Below are 22,381 nucleotides of genomic sequence, written 5' to 3'. Positions count from 1 at the left end.
GCAGCACAGGCAGGAGAGATGAATGAAATAAGGAGGGCAACCAGAATATCCAAGACAGACCGGAGAAGAAACGAGGAAATTAGGAAGATAATAAATATAGACCAAATAGTGGTGCAAGGAACTGAGAATAGATCTCTTCAATGGTATGGCCATGTATGGTGAATGGAGCAAGGACGATGGCCAAAAGCAATCCTAGAATGGTCGCCACCGGGAAGGAGGACGCGTGGACGGACGAGATTAATATGGAAACCGGAGTAATTACAATGATGATGAAGCGAAATCTGAAAGGAGAAGACGGCCATGATCGTGAGAGCTAGGAAATGGGAATACTGGGCAGCTGCGAAAGAGGGGTGAAGCCCTTATAAGTAAGTTCAAAATGGCTCTGAGCACTATGGGACTTAACTTCTGAGGTCATCAGTCCCCTAGAACTTGGAATAACTTAAACCTAACTAACCTTAGGACATCACACACATCCATCCCTGAGGCACGATTCGAACCTGCGATCGTAGCGGTCGCGCAGTTCCAGACTGTAGCGCCTAGAACCGCTCGTCCACTCCGGCCGGCTTTAAAAGTAAGTAATAGTAGTAATAATTGACATTAATTGTAGCGCTAATGATATACGTGACAAAACCATGCAATGATGATAAGCATGGAATACACGACGGGCCACATCCACGCTATAGCGTTCGACTATCGTGAAACAGCGAAGGCTGTAGACATCTGAAATCAGATCCTAATAAGCAGTCCCTGCACAAGCTTTTGACTTCGATTTCCCCAATATGATCAAAATCAGAACAATTTGCCAATTTCTCCTGTTGTCTGTACAGGTGTTCATGTCCAATGAAAGTGAGTTATTGTAGCTAAGTGTTGCAAAAAAAAAATGGTTCAAATGGCTCTGAGTACTATGGAACGTAACATCTGACCTCATCAGTCCCCTAGACTTACAACTAGTTAAACCTAACTAACCTAAGGACATCACATACATCCATGCCCGAGGCAGGATTCGAACCTGCGACCGTACCAGCAGCGCGGTTCCGGACTGACGCGCCTAGAACCGGTCGGCCACGACGGCCGGCAAGTGTTGCAAATAATGGATCCCTCTTCAGGCACGAAACATACAGTTTGACGTGTAGTCTGTAAGCTGTATTATATGATGTGATGGAAAACATTGGGGGCCATTTCTACTTTCCCCTTTCCTGCTCCAGAGAGTAACGTTCGCACTGCGATCAAAATGTTCAAATGTGTGTGAAATCTTATGGGACTTAACTGCTAAGGTCATCAGTCCCTAAAGTTACACACTACTTAACCTAAATTATCCTAAGGACAAACACACACACACACCCATGCCCGAGGGAGGACTCGAACCTCAGTCGGCACCAACCGCACAGTCCGTGACTGCAGCGCCTGAGACCGCTCAGCTAATCCCACGCGGCCTCCACCGCGTCCGTGGCCATTCCTCGACCCTAGCAAGCCTCGTGAATCTTTCCAACTTGCGATCACCTCCAAGGGATCAGTGTGCATTGTCTAACTTTAAATTTAGTGAACCCCGAGTTCTCAGCGAGGCAGTGGTGATCGCCACCAGTTGCATGACGCGGCTCTGAAACTTTGTGTGTCCCAGGGAACAGGTACTTCACTTTAACCGCCAGGATCGCAAGATTATTCAATATCGGAAAATTAGTTTCAACCTTAAGGTGTGCTACGTACCAGTGGGATGAATGGTTGTTGAGACGAAACACTCGTTAGCGAGTAGTCTGAGGGGTACCTACAGTTCCGCGGGTGTATAAGACTAACCCAAGCATGCGCGCTTTGTTTCGTTGGGCGTGTACTTGCGTGGCATAACCTGCGATAAAAATCGGTTATAATGCAACCAAAAAACCTCCAGTGGGTTGGGCGGATAACTGGTTGTTACTAACAATCTGCGAACTAACAGAGCTCGATAAAGTAGTCCTTCGGAGTAATTGGTAGAAGGGAGAAAACAAAGTAGTATCAGTGCACAACTTTGGCAAAATGCATTCTTTGCCTTTGAATGGGAGGTTTTAACTTTTCAGAATACAACGCATTTCGACGTACGAAAAGCATTAGAGGCGATTATTGCAAATTTAAAATTTGGAAAACTGTGGGGTATAAAGCTTCTCTTACAAACATCCGAAACGAAAAGATCGACTTGTTGAATATCAGGAGTCGGAATTCACCCAATTGTCGTTAAACTACGCATTACACTTAAAGCGTATCAACACAAAATAATTGTCAAATAGATTGGTGACAGACGTGAAAAACATGACGTAAAGAGTAAAAGGTGAGCTTGTATCAACTGCCTCGTTAATATTAACTTTTGGTCCATCTATTTCGCCTTACTTTAGGGCAAGCTTCGTAGTTTTCAAAATAAGACTTTTACTCGAAACGCTTTCCGGCGCTTGAAGTGCCACGGGTCAAACATCGCAGGTGGGAACGGGAAGATATAAAGAGCACTTTAATTGAATCAGCAAAGGAAATCTAGGAGAAATAAAGCCAGCAACCAAGAAGAAATGGTTCAATCATAAATGTGGACAAACTGTGAAGATCAGAAAGAGAACTAGGGAAACATTCATGCTGGATAGAAATTGTGCTGAAAATTAGGAAGCAGTCTATTACACAAAAAGAGAAACAAAAAGGATTTTCTTTACAAAGAAAAGAAAATTCATGACACACACGATTAATGAAACAGAGAGGACAAATACAACATTTGACAGCATAAAACTGTTTCAGATGACGAAGTATTTGCGGAAAAGTTAAAATACTGAGATGTCAGTTATGAACAGTAAGGATGGAAATATGCTAACGGATGAAGAAAAGATTTAGGACAGTTGGAGGGAACATTTTGAGAAGTTGCTTAATGCTGAAGATGCTGAAAAATGTCTTCCCAGAATGAAGAACTGCAAACGTGTAGAGGAAGAAGATATATAGAAAGAACAATTACGAAACTGAAGAATAACGAAGCATCAGCAGCAGATAGGATAATGGTAAGGCTGCTGAAGGCAGCAAGTAACACTTCAGAAAGAGATAAAGCAGAAGACCCTGCAAGAGTGGGAGCCAGCTACCATTATCCCACTGCAGAGAAAGGGTAGTAAAAGTAAATAAAGAGGTATTTCTCTGCTAAGCGTTCCATACAATGTGTTATCACTAATAGTTCTTGAAAAGCTAAAGCCTTTTACTGAAGATATTGCTGGAGACGACGAAGCAGGATTTCGGTCAGGAAGACCAACAGTGGTCAAATTGTTCATCACGAGACAAATCTGGGAGTACTGAGAATTCAGCCTTCAGTTCCTGGTAAAATTACTAAATTTCTCAAAGGCTTTCGATAGTATACACAGATTAAGTGTGTAGAACATCCTAAAGGTGCTTGGCAAACAAAGAAAGTTAATTAACTTGGTGAGGTTTGCGCAGCAGGGACGGAAGCCAAGGTGAAATACCTGAGGGGGAAGCTATCCAAGGAATTCAGCATCAGAATAGATGTGAGACAAGGTGTGACACAATGTGATACCGTTCCACCAGTGCTTTTTAATGTGGTTCTGGAGAAAGTAATTCGGGAAATGAAAAGAGAAGGCAAACGGGTGAACCTAAATGGAAAAACGCAGTTACTGAAATATGTTGACGACATTACCGTCATAGTGTAGTCAGAAGAAGAGATGGCAGAAACCGCAGAGAATTTGGAAAATAACACCAGCAATGTTGGACTCTTTATTACTAAGGGGAAAACTGAAACTGTGGAAGTATTCATAGAGGGCCCTAATAATGTCCCCTTGCAGGTTGAAATATGGAACATAGCCATCGAGGAAAATTTTAAATGCCTTAGCACATGGTTCAACAGATATAATGACAAAAACAATAAATTAATCAACATAATGTCAGTGGGTGTGAAACTTATTTCAGTCTGAGGCAGACAATGTCATAGAACTTAAAGCCTATAATACAGTGATAACACTGATGTTGTCATATGGGGCAAAAACAATGAGCACTACATAAAAAGTTGAAGAGTACCTATTGATGTTTGAACGGAAAATAATGAGAAAGACCTTTGGATCAATCCGCGAAAAGAACATCTGGAGACGTAGAAAGAACCAGGAACTGTACGGCCTGACGAAACAACAGTATATCGTGGAGAAAATGAAAGTGCGAAGAATATGTCGTGCAGGCACATTGCCAGGAGACCAGAAATGTTCCGCGGCAAAGCTGTGCTTAGAGGAAAACCTGATGCAACTCGTCCAACTGGAAGACCAAGGAAGCCATAGGGAGATGAACTACAGGAGGTTCATCAGCTCAGCTGGATATCCGTTAGAATTGGATCCAAAGTGCACAAGATCGCCATGGACAAACACTTTAAAATCGGTGCTTGATCTTCAAGGTCCATCTTCGGCAATATGTATGTATGTACAACTTGGGACGAGGTTCACTGACCTAAACGGAGAATTCGCGGAAAAACTGGTGTATCTTGATCTAACAGCATTTCACTGCCCTCGCATGTTGGATATCCTACGTATTCGTTAATGGGTAATGACTATTGCATGGGACTCGAAGTGCCGTTTTGCAACTATCTGAAACGCTCTGCTACACGCATTTATTCTGCCCCGAACGCAGTTCGTGTCTGATCGGGGCCAAGTCGGTAGTTTCCATATTCCTCTAATTCTTTATTTTCAGCGGAGCAGCCTCGTTAGAGACATGGAGTACAAAATATATTGTGTCACTCACCCTGCTTTCTTTCTCGCATACGTCTCGTGTTCGACTTGCGGAGTCGGCAGAAAGCATATTCCTCCAATTCCTTCGTTTCACACCCTATGGCCTCTGCCGTACGGCATATCGACGGCTTTTTGATAGCCAGCAATATTAAAAACTGTTTTAACAGGCCTGCGGCAAGTGGCTAGAACACATCCTCCGCCGTGCCTTGTCGCTGCAGAGGCCGACCGCCGTACAACAAAACTGCCATGTCTGCCTGTAGTGTTTCGACAGTGGTATGGCGATTCAATCTGAAACTTTTTTATATAACAATGAGTTCAGGTCTTGCATCTTATTAGTATTTATGCAGGTAGAGCTATTGTGACTGTTCATCAGTATGCGATAGAGATAAACCTGCTCAGGAAAGAGATACAACTCGTATGACGCATTCAGGTACACTGTCGTATCCATGAGTTGCTACGATAGCAAACATGTATTTCAAATTAAACGTTATGGTTCCAGAGACCTTTTTCAGGTCTCAAGCATCTGCGATGTTTGTATGCAGACAGAAGCAACGAACGATAATTTATAAAAAGGGTATGATTAGAGCTTGGGTCTCCTGCTCACTACGCCCATTCGCTAAGCACTACGCGACCCTGTCACAGTGGCTCTGCACAATTGCGCCGCCTCCCTCCTCAATGTTGTCCGAGTTTAGGAGTAATACAGGGTGAACTATATGAAATAAAATACTCACAGCTACTGAACGGTTTGCGCTAGGATGTTCAAACGCCACGGCTGGCCACAGGATATGATGGGAATTCTGATGTGAATGTGATTTGGCTTAGCCCACTTTCATTTGGTTGGGTTCGTCAAGACGCAAAAGTGGCCCATTTGGGGGACGGAGAATCCGCATTTCGCGGTCGAGACGTCTCTTCACTCTCAACAGGTGACGGAATAATCAGTGCAAGATTCCTTGATGGCCCGGTGACTACCGAACGGTACGTGAAGGTTTTGGAAGATGATTTCATCCCCATCATCCAAAGTGACCCTGATTTCTACAAGATGTAGTTCATGCAGGACGGAGCTTAACCCCAACGAAGCAGTAGAGTGTTTAACGTCCTGGAGGAGCACTTTGGGGACCACATTCAGGCTCTGTGGTACGCATAGGACACTGGCGTGAGCCTCGATTGGCCATCATATTGTCCGGATCTGAACCCATGTGACTCCATTTTGTGGGACTCTATTAAAGAAAAGATGTACAGCAATAACCTCAAAACCATTGCTGGGCCGAAAACAGCCATTCAGGAGGTCATCGACAGAGTCGATATTCCGACCCTTCAACGGGTCATGCAGAATTTGGCTATCCATCTACGCCACATCATCGCCAATCTTGGCAGGCATATCGAACATATCATAACCTAAATCTGAATATCTGTAGTGACGTTTACATGTTGAATTAAGTGTGTACCGCCGTAGTTCGAGATTGATTCTTTTTATATAGCTCAATAACTGTAATCCTGTACCAACTGGGCTGAAGCATGAATCGGAATTTGGACTGATGAGGTTCAAATCAAATGGCTCTGAGCACTATGGGACTTAACTGCAGTGGTCATCAGTCCCCTAGAACTTAGAGCTATTTACACCTAAATAACCTAAAGACATCACACACATCCGTGCCCGAAGCAGGATTCGAACCTGCGACCGTAGCGGTCGCGCGGTCCCAGACTGTAGCACCTAGAACCGCTCGGCCACTTCGGCCGGCGACTGAGGAGGGAGGCGTGATAGAGTAGACAGTGAAGTTGTGCAAAGCCACTGTATAAGGGTGGGGTAGTGGTTAGAGCACATGCCTGCGGAGCAGCAGACACAAATTCAGATCCCGGCCTTGGTACAAAGTTTCATTCTTCACTTCAGTCTGCTTACAAGGCTGTTCAGAAAGCAAAGGCAGATCAGTCGCGAAATGGAAACCACCGTGAAAATCATATAGGTTTTATTTGCAACAGTTAGCTACACCTTCAACGGCTTCCCTACATAGTCGCCATTCCGACTTAGATGAAATTACGGACTGTATTGTGGGTGATCAAACACTATCGAAACGCTGCAGGAGCATCTTCCTTGCCCCTGCAGAGTGCGGCCGATAATTATCCTGAAGAACAAATTGCATGACAGTTATGTTTTGTGGTATGCATGACATCAGGCGAATCCCTCACCAGGCCCTAAAACTTGGCGAGATACAATATTTCCTAGGGATCTTTGCGTGTTCAGGAACTGAAAAGATACACGTGACGCAATCGATGGGCGTACTACATACAGCGCCCAACAAAACAGTGCAAAACTTCATCAGATTTTCACTGTGCTTTCCATTTCGGACCCAATCGAACCTTACTTTCCAAATAGCCTTCAAACACAGTATACGTTGATCAGACAGAACACTATGACCATAAGTAATATCCGATGAAAGCGCTGATACTTCGTGCCGTGGAAGCAATGAGGCCTTGATAGGTCGCTGGAGTGAGATGGCGCCACATCTGCACAAATAACACCTAGTCCCATTAATTCCATGTAGGGGGCGGGGTAGGGGGGGGGGGGGCGATGAGCTCTGACGCCGCGTTCAATTATATCCCAGGCGTGTTTGATCAGGTTCAGATCTGGCAAGTTGGGAGGCCTCCACATTAATTGGAACTCGCCACTGTGTTTCTCGAACCGTTTCGTCACACTTCTGATCTTATGAAGTGGAGCATTATCTTGTTGAAAAATGATACTGCCATCAGCAAACAGGATCGTCATGAAGGGGTGTGCGTGTTCTGAAACCAGTGTACAATACTCTTTGGTCATCATAGTGCCTTGAACGTGGTTCACTTGACCTATGGATGGCCACGTGAATGTTCCCCAGACCATGACGGAGCCGCCGCTAGCTTGTCTCTGTCCCGCAGTACTGGCGTCAAGGAGGTGTTCACCTGGAAGACGACGGATTTGCGCTCTCCCATTGACATATTGAAGAATGTACAGGGTTCAAATGGTTCAAATGGCTCTGAGCACTATGGGACTCAACTGCTGAGGTCATTAGTCCCCTAGAACTTACAACTAGTTAAACCTAACTAACCTAAGGACATCACAAACATCCATGCCCGAGGCAGAATTCGAACCTGCGACCGTAGCGGTCTTGCGGTTCCAGACTGCAGCGCCTTTAACCGCACGGCCACTTCGGCCGGCAATGTACAGGGATTCGTCAGACCACACAACGCTCTGTCAATGTGCCAACGTCCAGTGCCGAAAGTCACGTGCCCATTTCGGTCGTAGATGCCGATGCCGTGGTGTTAACATTGGCACATGCATGGGTCGTCGGCTGCAGAGGCACATCGTTAGAAGTGTTGAGGCACAGTGTGTTCAGACACACTTGTACTCTGCCCAGGATTAGAGTCTGATGTTAGTCCCACCACAGTTCGCCGCCTCTCCTGTTTTACCAGTCTGCTCAGTTGAAAGTTCTCCTTTTTATTCTCTCTATTATTTCATGAGCGTTTCATTAATGTGATTGCGTATTATTATTAATTGATTTTTATTTATGGTTTGGTTTAGCGATTCCATTTTTACTGTTTGCTCCTTTTATTTAAGTTGAGTCCTTTTAATTATGTTTACGGCGGTTATGAAGTCTATATTGCTCACTAACTCCGTAAGTTAAAGAATACGGTAATACCATATGCGTTTCGCAGCAGCAGATCTCGTTGATTTTTCTTGCTGGAACTTCTCCACTTGAAATCGCTAAAGGTAATTTATCGCTCTATCGAAATCGATCGGTACAGCCAAGTGCTATGCTGTGTCATGTGTATGGAATGTAGCGTCAAACTTTAGTTCGTGAATTTTTTTTAGGTCTTCGGAGCAATATTCTCGACGAATCCCAAAACCGTGTAAAACTGCAGGTTCGCACCATCAAACCACACAATACTTCCGAACGAGTTGCGTCTTTATAATCACTGAATATTTTTTTATAATGATTAAGGGTTATGAACTATACACAACTGATACTCCTTTTGTCAAACAATTGAAAATCCGGGATGGGATGTAACAATACGAGAGAAGGGAGGTTGTTACTCACCATATAGCGGAGATGCTGAGCCGCGATAGGCACAATAAAAAGATTCACACAATCATAGCTTTCGGCCATTAAGGCCTTTGTCAGCAGTAGACACACATACACACACACCCACACACAAGCTCAACTTGCACACATATCTGCAGTCTCAGTGCAGTTTCAGCTCTCTAAGACTGCAGATGTGTGTGCAAGTTGCGCTTGCGTGAGTGTGTGTGTCCGTGTGTGTATGTGTGTCTACTGCTGACAAAGGCCTTAATGGCCGAAAGCTATGATTGTGTGAATCTTTTTATTGTGCTTATTTCGGCTCAGCAACTCCGCTATACGGTGAGTAGCAACTTTCCTTCTTTCGTATTGATACTCCTTTTGTGATTTATATGTATTTATTTTCTTCAATAGCATAAAACACAGATTACTGCCTTAATGGCGGCTTCCAACAATCTCCTATCAATCCGACATAGAATATCTCTCTTCCAATTCCAAAATGGAATAATTATATCTCTTTGCCGTGGTCTAGGGATAGCGTCTTTGATTCATAATCAAAATGTCTTTGGTCCCGGGTTCGATTCCCGCCACTGCCTGAATTTTGATAAATAATCAGCATTGGCGGCCGAAGACTTCCAGCATAAGAAGTCAGCCTCATTCGGCCAACGGCCTTGCCAAAGAGGGCGGAAGAATCAGCAATGATCAACGACATGAGGATGCAGAAGGCAATGGAAACCACTGCATTAAAGACACGTAACGTGTATCCACAGGACATGTGGCCTGTAATTGAAGAAGCGTTATGATGATGTCTCCATTGGCAAAAGATTCCGGAATAGTCCCCCATTCGGATCTCCGGGAGGGGACTGCCAAGGGAGAGGTTACCATGAGAAAAAGATTGAATAATCAACGAAAGGATAACGTTCTACGAGTCTGGGCGTGGAATGTCAGAAGCTTGAACGTGATAGGGAAACTAGAACATCTGAAAAGGGAAATGCAAAGGCTCAATCTAGATATAGTAGGGGTCAGTGAAGTGAAGTGGAAGGAAGACAAGGATTTCTGGTCAGATGAGTATTGGGTAATATCAACAGCAGCAGAAAATGGTATAACAGGTGTAGGATTCGTTATGAATAGGAAGGTAGGGCAGAGGGTGTGTTACTGTGAACAGTTCAGTGACCGGGTTGTTCTAATCAGAATCGACAGCAGACCAACACCGACAACGATAGTTCAGGTATACATGCCGACGTCGCAAGCTGAAGATGAACAGATAGAGAACGTGTATGAGGATATTGAAAGGGTAATGCAATTTGTAAAGGGGGACGAAAATCTAATAGTCATGGGCGACTGAAATGCAGTTCTAGGGGAAAGAGTAGAAGAAAAGGTTACAGGAGAATATGGGCTTGGGACAAGGAATGAAAGAGGAGAAAGACTAATTGAGTTCTGTAACAAGTTTCAGCTAGTAATAGCGAATACCCTGTTCAAGAATCACAAGAGGAGGGGGTATACTTGGAAAAGGCCGGGAGATACGAGAAGATTTCAGTTAGATTACATTATGGTTAGACAGAGATTCCGAAATCAGATACTGGATTGTAAGGCGTACCCAGGAGCAGATATAGACTCAGATCACAATATAGTAGTGATGAAGAGTAAGCTGAAGTTCAAGACATTAGTCAGGAAGAATCAATATACAAAGAAGTGGGATACGGAAGCACTAAGGAATGACGAGATATGTTGGAACTTCTCTAACGCTATAGATATAGCAATAAAGAATAGCGCAGTAGGCAGTACAGTTGAAGAGGAATGGACATCTCTAAAAAGGGCCATCACAGAAGTTGGGAAGGAAAACATAGGTACATAGAAGGTAGCTGCGAAGGAACCATGGGTAACAGACGAAATACTTCAGTTGATTGATGAAAGGAGGAAGTACAAACATGTTCCGGGAAAATCAGGAATACAGAAATACAAGTCGCTGAGGAATGAAATAAATAGGAAGTGCAGGGAAGCTAAGTCGAAATGGCTGGAGGAAAAATGTGAAGACATCGAAAAAGATATGATTGTCGGAAGGACAGACTCAGCATACAGGAAAATCAAAACAACCTTTGGTGACATTAAAAGCAACGGTGGTAACATTAAGAGTGCAACGGGAACTCCACTGTTAAATGCGGAGGAGAGATCAGATAGGTGGAAAGAATACATTGAGAGCCTCTATGAGGGTGAAGATTTGTCTGATGTGATAGAAGAAACAGGAGTCGATTTAGAAGAGATAGGGGATCCAGTATTAGAATCGGAATTTAAAAGAGCTTTGGAGGACTTACGGTCAAATAAGGCGGAAGGGATAGATAACATTCCATCAGAATTTCTAAAATCATTGGGGGAAGTGGCAACAAAACGACTATTCACGTTGGTGTGTAGAATATATGAGTCTGGCGACATACCATCTGACTTTCGGAAAAGCATCATCCACACAATTCCGAAGACGGAAAGAGCTGACAAGTGCGAGAATTATCGCACAATCAGCTCAACAGCTCGTGCATCGAAGCTGCTTACAAGAATAATATACAGAAGAATGGAAAAGAAAATTGAGAATGCGCTAGGTGACGATCAGTTTGGCTTTAGGAAAAGTAAAGGGACGAGAGAGGCAATTCTGACGTTACGGCTAATAATGGAAGCAAGGCTAAAGAAAAATCAAGACACTTTCATAGGATTTGTCGACCTGGAAAAAGCGTTCGATAACATAAAATGGTGCAAGCTGTTAGAGATTCTGAAAAAAGTAGGAGTAAGCTATAGGGAGAGACGGGTCATATACAATATGTATAACAACCAAGAGGGAATAGTAAGAGTGGACGATCAAGAACGAAGTGCTCGTATTACGAAGGGTGTAAGACAAGGCTGTAGCCTTTCGCCCCTACTCTTCAATCTGTACATCGAGGAAGCAATGATGGAAATAAAAGAAAGGTTCAGGAGTGGAATTAAAATACAAGGTGAAAGGATATCTATGATACCAATCGCTGATGACATTGCTGTCCTGGGTGAAAGTGAAGAAGAATTAAATGATCTGCTGAACGGAATGAACAGTCTAATGAGTACACAGTATGGTTTGAGAGTAAATCGGAGAAAGACCAAGGTAATGAGAAGTAGTAGAAATGAGAACAGCGAGAAACTTAACATCAGGATTGATGGTCACTAAGTCAATGAAGTTAAGGAATTCTGCTACCTAGGCAGTAAAATAACCAATGACGGACGGAGCAAGGAGGACATCAAAAGCAGACTCGCTATGGCAAAAAAGGCATTTCTGGCCAAGAGAAGTCTACTAATATCAAATACCGGCCTTAACTTGAGGAAGACATTTCTGAGGATGTACGTCTGGAGTACAGGTAGTGAAACATGGACTGTGGGGAAACCGGAACAGAAGAGAATCGAAGCATTTGAGATGTGGTGCTATAGACGAATGTTGAAAATTAGGTGGACTGATAACGTAAGGAATGAGGAGGTTCTACGCAGAATCGGAGAGGAAAGGAATATGTGGAAAACACTGATAAGGAGAAGGGACAGGATGATAGGTCATCTGCTAAGACATGAGGGAATGACCTCCATGGTACTAGAGGGAGCTGTAGAGGCCGAAAACTGTAGAGGAAGACTGTGATTGGAATACGTCAAGCAAATAATTCAGGACGTACTTCTCTGAGATGAAGAGGTTAGCACAGGAAAGGAATTCGTGGCGGGCCGCATCAAACCAGTCAGTAGATTGATGACAATATATATATATATATATATATATATATATATATATATATATATATATATATATATATATATATAGTCTCTATATCTTTGTTATCGAATTCGCACTGAGATGCTTGAATTCCACAGAGTATCTATTTCTCGCGCAGGTATTTTACATTTATCGCCTTATTAATAGTCCGTCTTCTGCCTGACACAGGTAATACTATTACCGTCGGAGGGTCGTACGGGACCATAAGCTCCACCGCTACACCCCCTAAGTGAACTGCCGCGACGCAGTCACTGGCCTGTGGAAATGTACTGCCTCACGATGACAGTTAGATCGCAATAGACAGGTGAAACTGCGTTGTAACATAACACCTCGGACTACAAGTCGTTCGCTTGCAACACAAAACGCTAGCTCTGCTTACATCGTAGGATATCCATAATGAGGGTCCCATCATGCCTGCACGTGGCTTCGCTTTGCTTTCTCCACGGATTGAAGACACTCACCACCACAGCATTCATCATAACACCTCGGACTACAAGCCCTTCGCTTGCAACACAAAACGCTAGCTCTGCTTACATCGTAGGATATCCATAATGAGGGTCCCATCATGCCTGCACGTGGCTTCGCTTTGTTTTCGCCACGGATTGAAGACACTCACCACCACAGCATTCATCAAACACCCGGTAAGTTGTGCAGTTTCCGAAATGGTCGTGCCAAGCATCAGGGCCATCACGATCTGCTCTCGGTCAGTCTCACATAGATCACGCATCCTACCCGCTCTACATACGGACAGTACGCTCACTGATACCACATGCACCATGATTGTGCCTGACTAGCAGTCATTCCTCGCCGGGTGACGCTGCTATCGCCTCGACGGGTCTATATCGATATTAGGTCGGAGGTCATAATGTTCTGGCTGGTCAGTGTACATGTTAGATATATGAGACTTGAAAAGGATCTCTGTAATCAAATAGTTTCATTTCATTAAAACTCCTGTTCCTGGGTTTCAACGTTCGATGCTGAGGTGTTATTCCAATATAGATGGAGAATCTCTGCTATGCTAATCGAATTTGAGGGGAATACCAAGTGGGCTGGGGTTTGAATGGGAATTTAGATCGAGGAGGAAGGCGTGCTAGGGTAATGCACGCAGATGTGCGAAGTCACTGTAAGTCTGCAGGCTTTCGTGGACGTTCTCACTGAAGCTAAAATCTTCTGGGTTATTAGGCCGCGTCATGTTATGATCGACGTTTCGACTCCTCTGCTGGGATATTCCTCAGGATCTTCTGGTGTACACTAATACTAGAACACTGTCAGAGACGAATGTCGCGTCCTCTTATAAAGTGGGAGTTTTCACGCGTTCGTGCTGGAGAAGTGATAGTATTGGTTAAAATTCATATTGCTACCATTGTTGGGCCTTAGTGATAGGCTAATATTCCCGCTCTGATTCAGAAGACGGGGCGTTGTTACCTAATCTCCTGTAGATACTATTGGCGGCCCATCGTCATTGGATAGACTATTCCACACTTACGCTGGAGAAGGGTTATTGGTAGAAATTTCTGCTACCACTATTGGTTGGTCGTAATCATTGGCTATATTCGAAACGGACAGAGCAAGAGAGGGGGAATGTTTACCCATAATATTGTTCTCGGTCGAGGTGACGTGCAGGGAGGACGGCTATAGGCTTCCGGCATCGTGGCTCCCCGCCATCAATGAAGTAATTACGCGGCCGCGGTGTGTGAGCGGCATAAACAACGCCCTGCATATCAACTCGGCCAAGAATAATATTATGGGTAAACATTCCCCCTTTCTTGCTCTGTCCGTTTCGAATATAGCCAATGAGACGACCAACCAATAGCGGTAGCAGGAACGTCAACCAATAACCCTTCTCCAGAGTAAGTGTGGAATAGTCTATCCAGTGACGATGGGCCGCCAATGGTATCCACAGGAGATTAGGTAACAACACCCCTTCTTCTGCATCAGAGCGGGAATATTAGCCTATGACTATGGCCCACCAACGGTAGCAATACGAATTTTAACCAATACTATCACTTCTCCAGCACGAACGCTTGAAAACTCCCTCTTTATAAGAGGACGCGACACTTGACTCTGACAGTGTTCTATCAGTAGTGGACACCGGAAGATCCTGAGGAAGATCCCAGCAGAGGGGTCGGAACGTCCATCATTTTAGAAGAAACATGACGCGGCCTAATAACCCAGAAGATTTTAACTTCATTGTGTCACTGTTGCGCAGTGGCTAGCGTACCTGCCTGCTAAGCAGGAGACCTGGGCTCGAAGCTCGGCTTTGGTACAAATTTTCATTCGTCGATTTCGTCTGCATATATACATCATAACTGCATCTGTGTTTCAATGCTGTACCAATAATTATGGTCAATAACAAAAGTAACGGGTAACGAATGGGTATCTGTCTCGACAAACATGCAATACATACTATAAAAATTTTGGTGTTACTTTTACAGCTCTACTCGCATGATTATTTTTTTTAACTTTTGTTAAGTTGTGGTGATCTAGATTTGTAACTACAAAAATAGCTAGCACTCGTAATCCCTGCGGCTAACGCCCTTCCCCGCCTGCCGCAGCCTGATGAGCCCCGGAGTGCTGGAGTTCGGCGCCGGCACGGCGGGCACGCGCTCGCTGCGCGCCCACTACCTGTACTGCACGCCGCAGACGTGCGCTGCCAACGCCGACCACAACCACGCGCACGCCCACTCGGCCGGCCCAGCGTCGGCGCGCTCCAGCTTCTACGGGCGCGCGTCGCGGCCGCTGTCGCTGGCGCTGGACGTGCCCTCGATGGAGACGGCCGCGCTGCAGGCGGGGCTGCCGCACGTGTCCAGCCGCGTCTCCTCCTTCCGGCGCGAGAGCAAGACGGCGCAGACGCTGTCCATCGTTGTCGGCGGCTTCATCGCTTGCTGGCTGCCCTTCTTCATCTGTTACATCCTCCTTCCGTGGGTCCACATCGCACCGCCGCTCATGATCTTCCTCACCTGGCTGGGTACGTGACGCTGTATTGATGCCAACATGGTGTCACGTTGTTGTTGTGGTGTCCAGTGCGAGACTGCTCTCCATCCTAGAGTATCCAATACAAGTCTCCTCATCTATGCATAACCGCTGCAACCTATGTCCAGTTGAATATGCATACTAAAAATAAACGCTTAGTCTCCAGCTGCAATTTTTACGTCCGCAGCTCGTGGTCGTGCGGTAGCGTTCTCGCTTCCCACGCCCGGGTTCCCGGGTTCGTTTCCCGGCGGGGTCAGGGATTTTCTCTGCCTCGTGATGACTGGGTGTTGTGTGCTGTCCTTAGGTTAGTTAGGTTTAAGTAGTTCTAAGTTCTAGGGGACTGATGTCCATAGATGTTAAGTCCCATAGCGCTCAGAGCCAGCCAGCAATTTTTACCCCTCACCCAGCCTCCCTTCCCTCGCACCACTACACACACACACACAAACACTTCCCTTACTCAGGTGGCCCTCCATTCAGAGGATGTTGCACGCAGCTACTGTTATTGACTTGTAAGTAATAGATTTCAGCTATCAGTCGCCCTTTTGAAATTTTATTGGCAGATCTAGATTTCAGCTAGAAACCAGCCATTCTCAATGCACTATCATTTTTATCAATGCATGTAATGCCTGTTGGTCGGGCTTCATTCACAGTTCATTGAATACTAATCTTCCCTTACTTCCTTTCCATCAGTCTTCTGACTTGTTTGACGCGGCCCACCTCGAATCTCTCTCCTGTGTCAACCTCTTCATCTCAGAGTAGCTCTTGCCCCCCTACGTCCTAAGTTATAAGGGGCGTTCATTAAGTAACGCAACACATTTTCTTCTCGACCAGTTTCGGTTGAAAAATGTCAGATTAATTATGGGACATCATGGAACATACTCGCTCCAGCCCCTATAGTTTCATGGAGTTCCAATAGGTGGCGCCGCTATAAGTAGCCTTCAAAATGGCGTCTGTAGCGAGAGCTGTCATTGAGTTTCTTTTGGTGGGAAATTAGAACTTCGCAGATATTCATAGGCGCTTGCAGAGTGTCTAAGGAGATCTGGCAGTGATCGAAAACATGGTGAGTCGTTGGGAGAATCGTCTGTCATCATTGCAAATCTACTCGATCTGCCGTGTGCTAGCCGGCCACGCGCACCTGTAAATCCTGTAATGTTGGAACGAACTAGTGCTCTCATTCGAAGTGATCGATGGCTCACAATCCAAAACCTCGTTTCTCAACTGGACGTCTCTGTCCATGCTAATGACGCACTCGTCCACCAGTTGCGGTTCTCAAATATGTGTGACCGCGAGGTGCCTCGCCACCTAAAAGAACACAATAAGGAGCAACGAAGGACCATCTGACGGAATTGTCTGATTGTGACAATTTCTTGTCACACATGGTCATCGGCTATGAAACACGAGTTCACCACTTCGAACCGGAAACGAAATGCCAATCCATGGAGTGGAGCCACGCCACATATCTTCTGGAGAAAAAGTTCAAAGCCGCACCCTCAGCCGATAAAGTCATGCCGACGGTTTTCTGAGTCTCTGAAGGGGTTATTCTGTTTGATGTCCTTCCCACGGTGCAACGATCACCTCGGAAGTGTGTTGTGCTACACTCAGGAAATTGAAAAAACCACTACAGCGTGTTTTTAGCCACAAAAACGCAAACGAACATCTTCTCCATAACAGCACAATGCCTTACATAAGCCTGTACACGCGAGAGGAACTCACAAAACTTCGTTGGTCAGTTTTTCCGCACCCACCTTACAGTCTGGGCTTCGCAACTTCTGACTTCCATCTGTTCGGCCCAATGTAGGATTCCCTCCATGGGATGCAGTAAGCGGATGATGGGATGTTACTGATGCAGAAAGACGTTGGCACCGAAGTTTACCAGTAGGCTGATACCTTAAGCGCATACAAGCCCTCCCAATAATGCGTCTAAGGCATTCGCACTGAACCGAGATTATGTTGAAAAATAGGGTTCTGTAGCCAGAAGAGTAGGGTATGATATAATGTACTGGAATCCTGAATAAAACCAACCGGCTTTCAGAAAAATATACTTTGCATTACTTACTGAAAGCCCTACGTATTTGTTGAATGTATTCCACTCTCTGTCTTCCCCTACAGCTCTTATCATCTACAGCTCCTTCTAGTACTGTGAATGTCAATCCCTTATGTCTTAACACATGACGTCTCATCCTGTCCCTTCGTCTTGTCAACGTTTTTCATGTTCCTTTCTTCGCTGAATCTGCGGAGAACCTTCTCAGTCCTATCAGTACATCACATTTTCAACATACTTATGTAGAAACATATTTCAAATGCTTCAGTTATGTTATTTTCTGGTCTTACCATAGTCTATGATTCACATCCAAACAATGCTGTGATCCAAACGTACATTCTTAGAAATTTATTCCCCAAACTGAGGCCCATGTTTCGTACTAGCAGACTTCTTTTGACCATAAATGTCCTCTTCCCCTATACACTCCTTTTTTTGTCCGTCATGCGGTATTTTGTCCCCATCGAAGCAGAACTCTTTCACTTCCTCTAATTTGTGGCCACAAACTTTGATGTTTTGTTTATTACTATTCTCATTTGTGGAACTCCTCATTATATTTCCCTATTGGCCTTAAACTGGAATCCCTTTCTCCCTCTGTGGAAATTTTCGGAATCAGTCGTTCGAGGAGTGACGGAGGCTGCGTTTTAATTGTTATCGATGCAGCTTTTAACTCCACTGGCTAAACCTCGAACTATATCTAAGTGCAATTGCATACCTGCAGGGCATGAGTTATTGGTTTTGGAGTATTGGCAGCTTTTATCTGCCATGTGGGTCATAAAAGTCTTGCAAACAATACTGAGACTGATTTCAATAATAGGGCTGTGCAGAAAATGGATTCATGTCCTACAATAAACCCTTCCTAGTGTGTCTTTGAAGTATTAAGTCACATATTTTGTCTCACTTGCCGCACATTGCTGTGATTTACTGGGCTCTCGCCACAACCGCAAATGAGGGACCGGGTGGTTATAATTAAAGTGCAGCTATTCAAAGAGGTCCAGTGTGGGCAGTAATCATCGTAAGGGAGCAAAACTTGGTAGATATGCTAATGCCTTAATGCGGAACGGATTTATTCTGGAAAAAAATATTTCCGATTTTCGCCACAAGGCAAAACTCTGGTACTGTGACTGCAAGAAAAACGTATAGAAATATTTTCATATGTAATGGATTAGGAGAGAGGTGTGGGCAGGAAAGGTCAAACACCTGATAAAGCATAGTGTTAATACTGTTATTTACCACGTCTTACACAATTGGTTCAATAGGATCACCGGTGACGTCAGTGAGACGCTGCATCCGTAAAACGACGTGATCAACAATTCCTGCAGGAGTTCCGGTGGAATCTGAGCAGCTTGTTCCTGGATACTGGGCTCCAGATCAAGCAGAGAACGAACTTGTGCCTGGTAAACGCGTTCTTTTATATACCTCCAGAACCAACTCACACGAATTCCGATCAGGTGAGCTTGCAGGCCGTGCATCTGGAAAGTATCTGGAGACAACACGTTCGTGGAAGGCTGCATTATGCAAATTTTTCACTAGGTGAGAGACTTGATGTGTGGTAACATTTTCCATGAAATCAGTAGTGTTCACACAGTTGCGCTCTTCCAGAGCGGGAGTCATTTGATGTACAAAGAGGTCTCGATGACATGAAGAGTTCATTCCACTTGACATGCCCTCTGGGTGTATTCCATTCAAAGAAGACTGGACCGAGAATAAAGGTGCTTGTGAATCCATACCACACAATCTCGTACGGCGACTGCAATGGCTCTTCGTACACAAGACACGTTTTAACAGTAGCCCCAAATTCTGCAGTTCTTTGTATTCACTGCGTCCTATAATGTAAAATGTGCTTCGTCACTGTATGCACTATGTGATCAAAAGTATCCGGACACCTGGCTGAAAATGACTTACAAGTTTGTGGCGCCCTCCATCGGTAATGCTGGAATTCAGTATGGTGTTGGTCCCCCCTTAGCCTTGATGACAGCATCCACTCTCGCAGGCATATGTTCAATCAGGTACTGGAAGGTTTCTTGGGTAATGGCAGCCCATTCTTCACGGAGTGCTGCACTAAGAAGAGGTATAGGCATCGGTCGGTGAGGCCTGGCACGAAGTCGGCGTTCCAATTTATCCCAAAGGTGTTCTATAGGATTCAGGTCAGGATTCAGGCCAGTCCATTACAGGGATGTTATCGTGTAACCACTTCACCACACGCCGTGCATTATAAACAGGTGCTCGATCGTTTTGAAAGATGCAATCACCACCCCCGAATCGCTCCTCAACAGTGGGAGGCAAGAAAGTGCTCAAAACTTCAATGTAGGCCTGTGCTTTGATAGTGCCACGCAAAACAACAATGGGTGGAAGCCTCCTCTATGGAAAACACGACCACACCATAACACCACCGCTTCCGAATTTTACTGCTGGCACTACACACGCTGGCAGATGCGTTCACCGGGTATTTGCCATACCCACACCCTGCCAACGGATAGCCATATTGTGTACCGCGATTCGTCACCCCACATAACGTTTTTCCACTATTCAATCGTCCAATGTTTACGCTCCTTACACCAAGCAAGGCGTTGTTTGAGCAGCCGCTCGACCATGAAATCCAAGTTTTCTCACCTGCTGTCTAACTGTCATAGTAATTGCAGTAGATCCTGATGCAGTTTGGAATTCCTGTGTGATGGTCTGGATAGATGTCTACCTATTACACATTACGACCCTCTTCAACTGTCGGCGGTCACTGTCAGTCGACAGACGAGGTTGGCCTGTAGGCTTTTGTGCTGTACGTGCCATTTCACGTTTCCACTTCACTATCACATCGGAAACAGTGGACCTAGGGATGTTTAGGAGTGTGGAAATATCGCGTGCAGACATATGACTCAAGTGACACCCAATCTCCTGACAACGTTCGAAGTCCGTGAGTTCCGCGGAGCACCCCATTCTGCTCTCTCACGATGTCTAATGACTACTGAGATCGCTGATATGGAGTACCTGACAGTATGTGGCAGCACAATGCACTTAATATGAAAAACGTATGTTTTTAGGGGTGTCAGGATACTTTTGATTACATAGTGTACATTGTCCAGCCCCATGTCATTATCTTCGTTCCGTGACAGAAACCAAAGAGCGAATTCAGAATGGTGCTGCAGTTCATGACGTTTTAGTTGCTGCACTGTTTGGATCTTGTACCAGTGTAATATATACCGCAGAACTTTCCGTACTGTTGAGATGGACAATTTTCGTGACACTTCAAGAGTACTAGCACTACCGGGAACACGTACTGAATGGTCAGTTACAATAACAGCAACCTCGTCAATAACTTCCACTGTCATCGCACACCTTTTTCTTCCAGGTACCACACCAAGTTCACCCTTGTTTTTGAATTTCATTGTCATTTTCTTTCAACCATTTAATTACATCAGGCCTCTCCTCGGACCTTTCGATCGGCGATACTCTCTCACTGCAGCACTATAATCGCAGTTGTTCACAAAGAACGGTTTCACTAACGGCGCAAGATGTCTCTCTTCTCTATAGCCATATTCCTCACTCACATTATGGCTTGTCAAATGACATCGTGAATGTCATAGTGTCATGCAGACAGTTTACGGCAGCGGATTTGCACCTGGTGGCCGAAATTGGAACAAATTTTTGGCAGCGTAAATCAGTTCGGGATCAACGCATTAGCACATCTACCAAGTTTTACTGCCATATAATAATTACAGCCACACTGGACTTCTGTGAAAAGCAGCACTTTAATTATAGCCTCTCGGTATGAACGACACCCCAAACGCTCTGAGGACGAGGCGTTAAGTAATACTTCAAAGGAAGTTGTCATATCAGGAAAAGGGCCCATTTCCGTTCAATTAAGATTCTCATTCTCCAACGTACACTCTTTTATGCTGTTCTCCTGGGGAGCTTTCTCCTATTCAAGATTAATAAGACATCATGCGCCTTTCACTAGTGGCACATCACGATTAATACAAAGGGATGCTCACATTTGAATTCAAAGTCATCCATGCAAATTAAAATTACTAAAACGTTAATATAAAAAACAAAAATTTTGGTGTAAAAGATAATCTAACATCTTTCCCATGTTGGAAGAAGATATATCGATGGCAGACACCATTGGAATCGGAGGTTTAGTGCATTAACTCAAATGGCGGTAGCTACGCCAAGAATCAAAATTCTAATATAACCGGCTGCAGAGCAGGCGGAAGCCAGTTCTCTTTAGGCAACCATTTCAAGCAGATCACCTACGTTGCGTCGTCTCGTCCCGCTGTACTGACAAGTGATTCTGACTATATCAGCAGTGTTCGAGTTCAAATGATACACTCACAAACATTTTCTGTATACGTATTCTGCCAAAGCTTATGTCGTGTGAAACACTCTGAACTTGTTCACATTATTATCAAGTGTCACTGATGGCATCCTGTGACATACAATGAACTTCCGGGACTTCAGGGTCAGTTTCTTCTAATTCTCTTGTTTTTCGCGGACTTTGGACACAGGGATCCAGCGTTTTTAAGTTGCCTTAATGTTTGATGGCCAGTAAATGCTGTAACTGTAAAACTGTTTATTGTAGTTCTCAACAGAAAATGGCGACGATGTATTAGATTCGTGCACATAAAGCAGCTAAACTTTCAGGGACCATTAGAATGACATGTGCAGAGCAGTATCTAGATCTAGTCAGTTTTTTAAGGGCAAGATTTGTGTCAAAGATGCATTACTTATCATCGAACAACATCAAAACAACTACAATATGCGACGGGCTATAGCATTAGTTGATCCTATCGTGTCGCTTTTTAGTGACCACAGCCTTCCCAGTCTGTCGTCATTCCCTACATTCAAC

General features: G+C 44.6%; 1 protein-coding gene across 1 annotated transcript in view; it reads left to right on the top strand.

Moving 5' to 3' along the window:
- Window positions 1-22,381, top strand: part of LOC126474485 (octopamine receptor-like) — a 298,030-nt gene that overhangs the window by 260,648 nt on the left and 15,001 nt on the right. Inside the window, exon 4 of the mRNA XM_050101958.1 lies at window positions 15,083-15,495. Coding sequence (XP_049957915.1) covers window positions 15,083-15,495 — 413 coding nt within the window. The remainder of the gene's footprint in view (window positions 1-15,082; window positions 15,496-22,381) is intronic.

Source organism: Schistocerca serialis, chromosome 4 (genome assembly GCF_023864345.2).
Source record: "Schistocerca serialis cubense isolate TAMUIC-IGC-003099 chromosome 4, iqSchSeri2.2, whole genome shotgun sequence".
In the NCBI taxonomy this organism is placed as follows: Eukaryota; Metazoa; Arthropoda; class Insecta; order Orthoptera; family Acrididae; genus Schistocerca; species Schistocerca serialis.
Note: the sequence above shows the minus strand (reverse complement) of the source record. Positions and strands in the feature narration are given on the sequence as shown.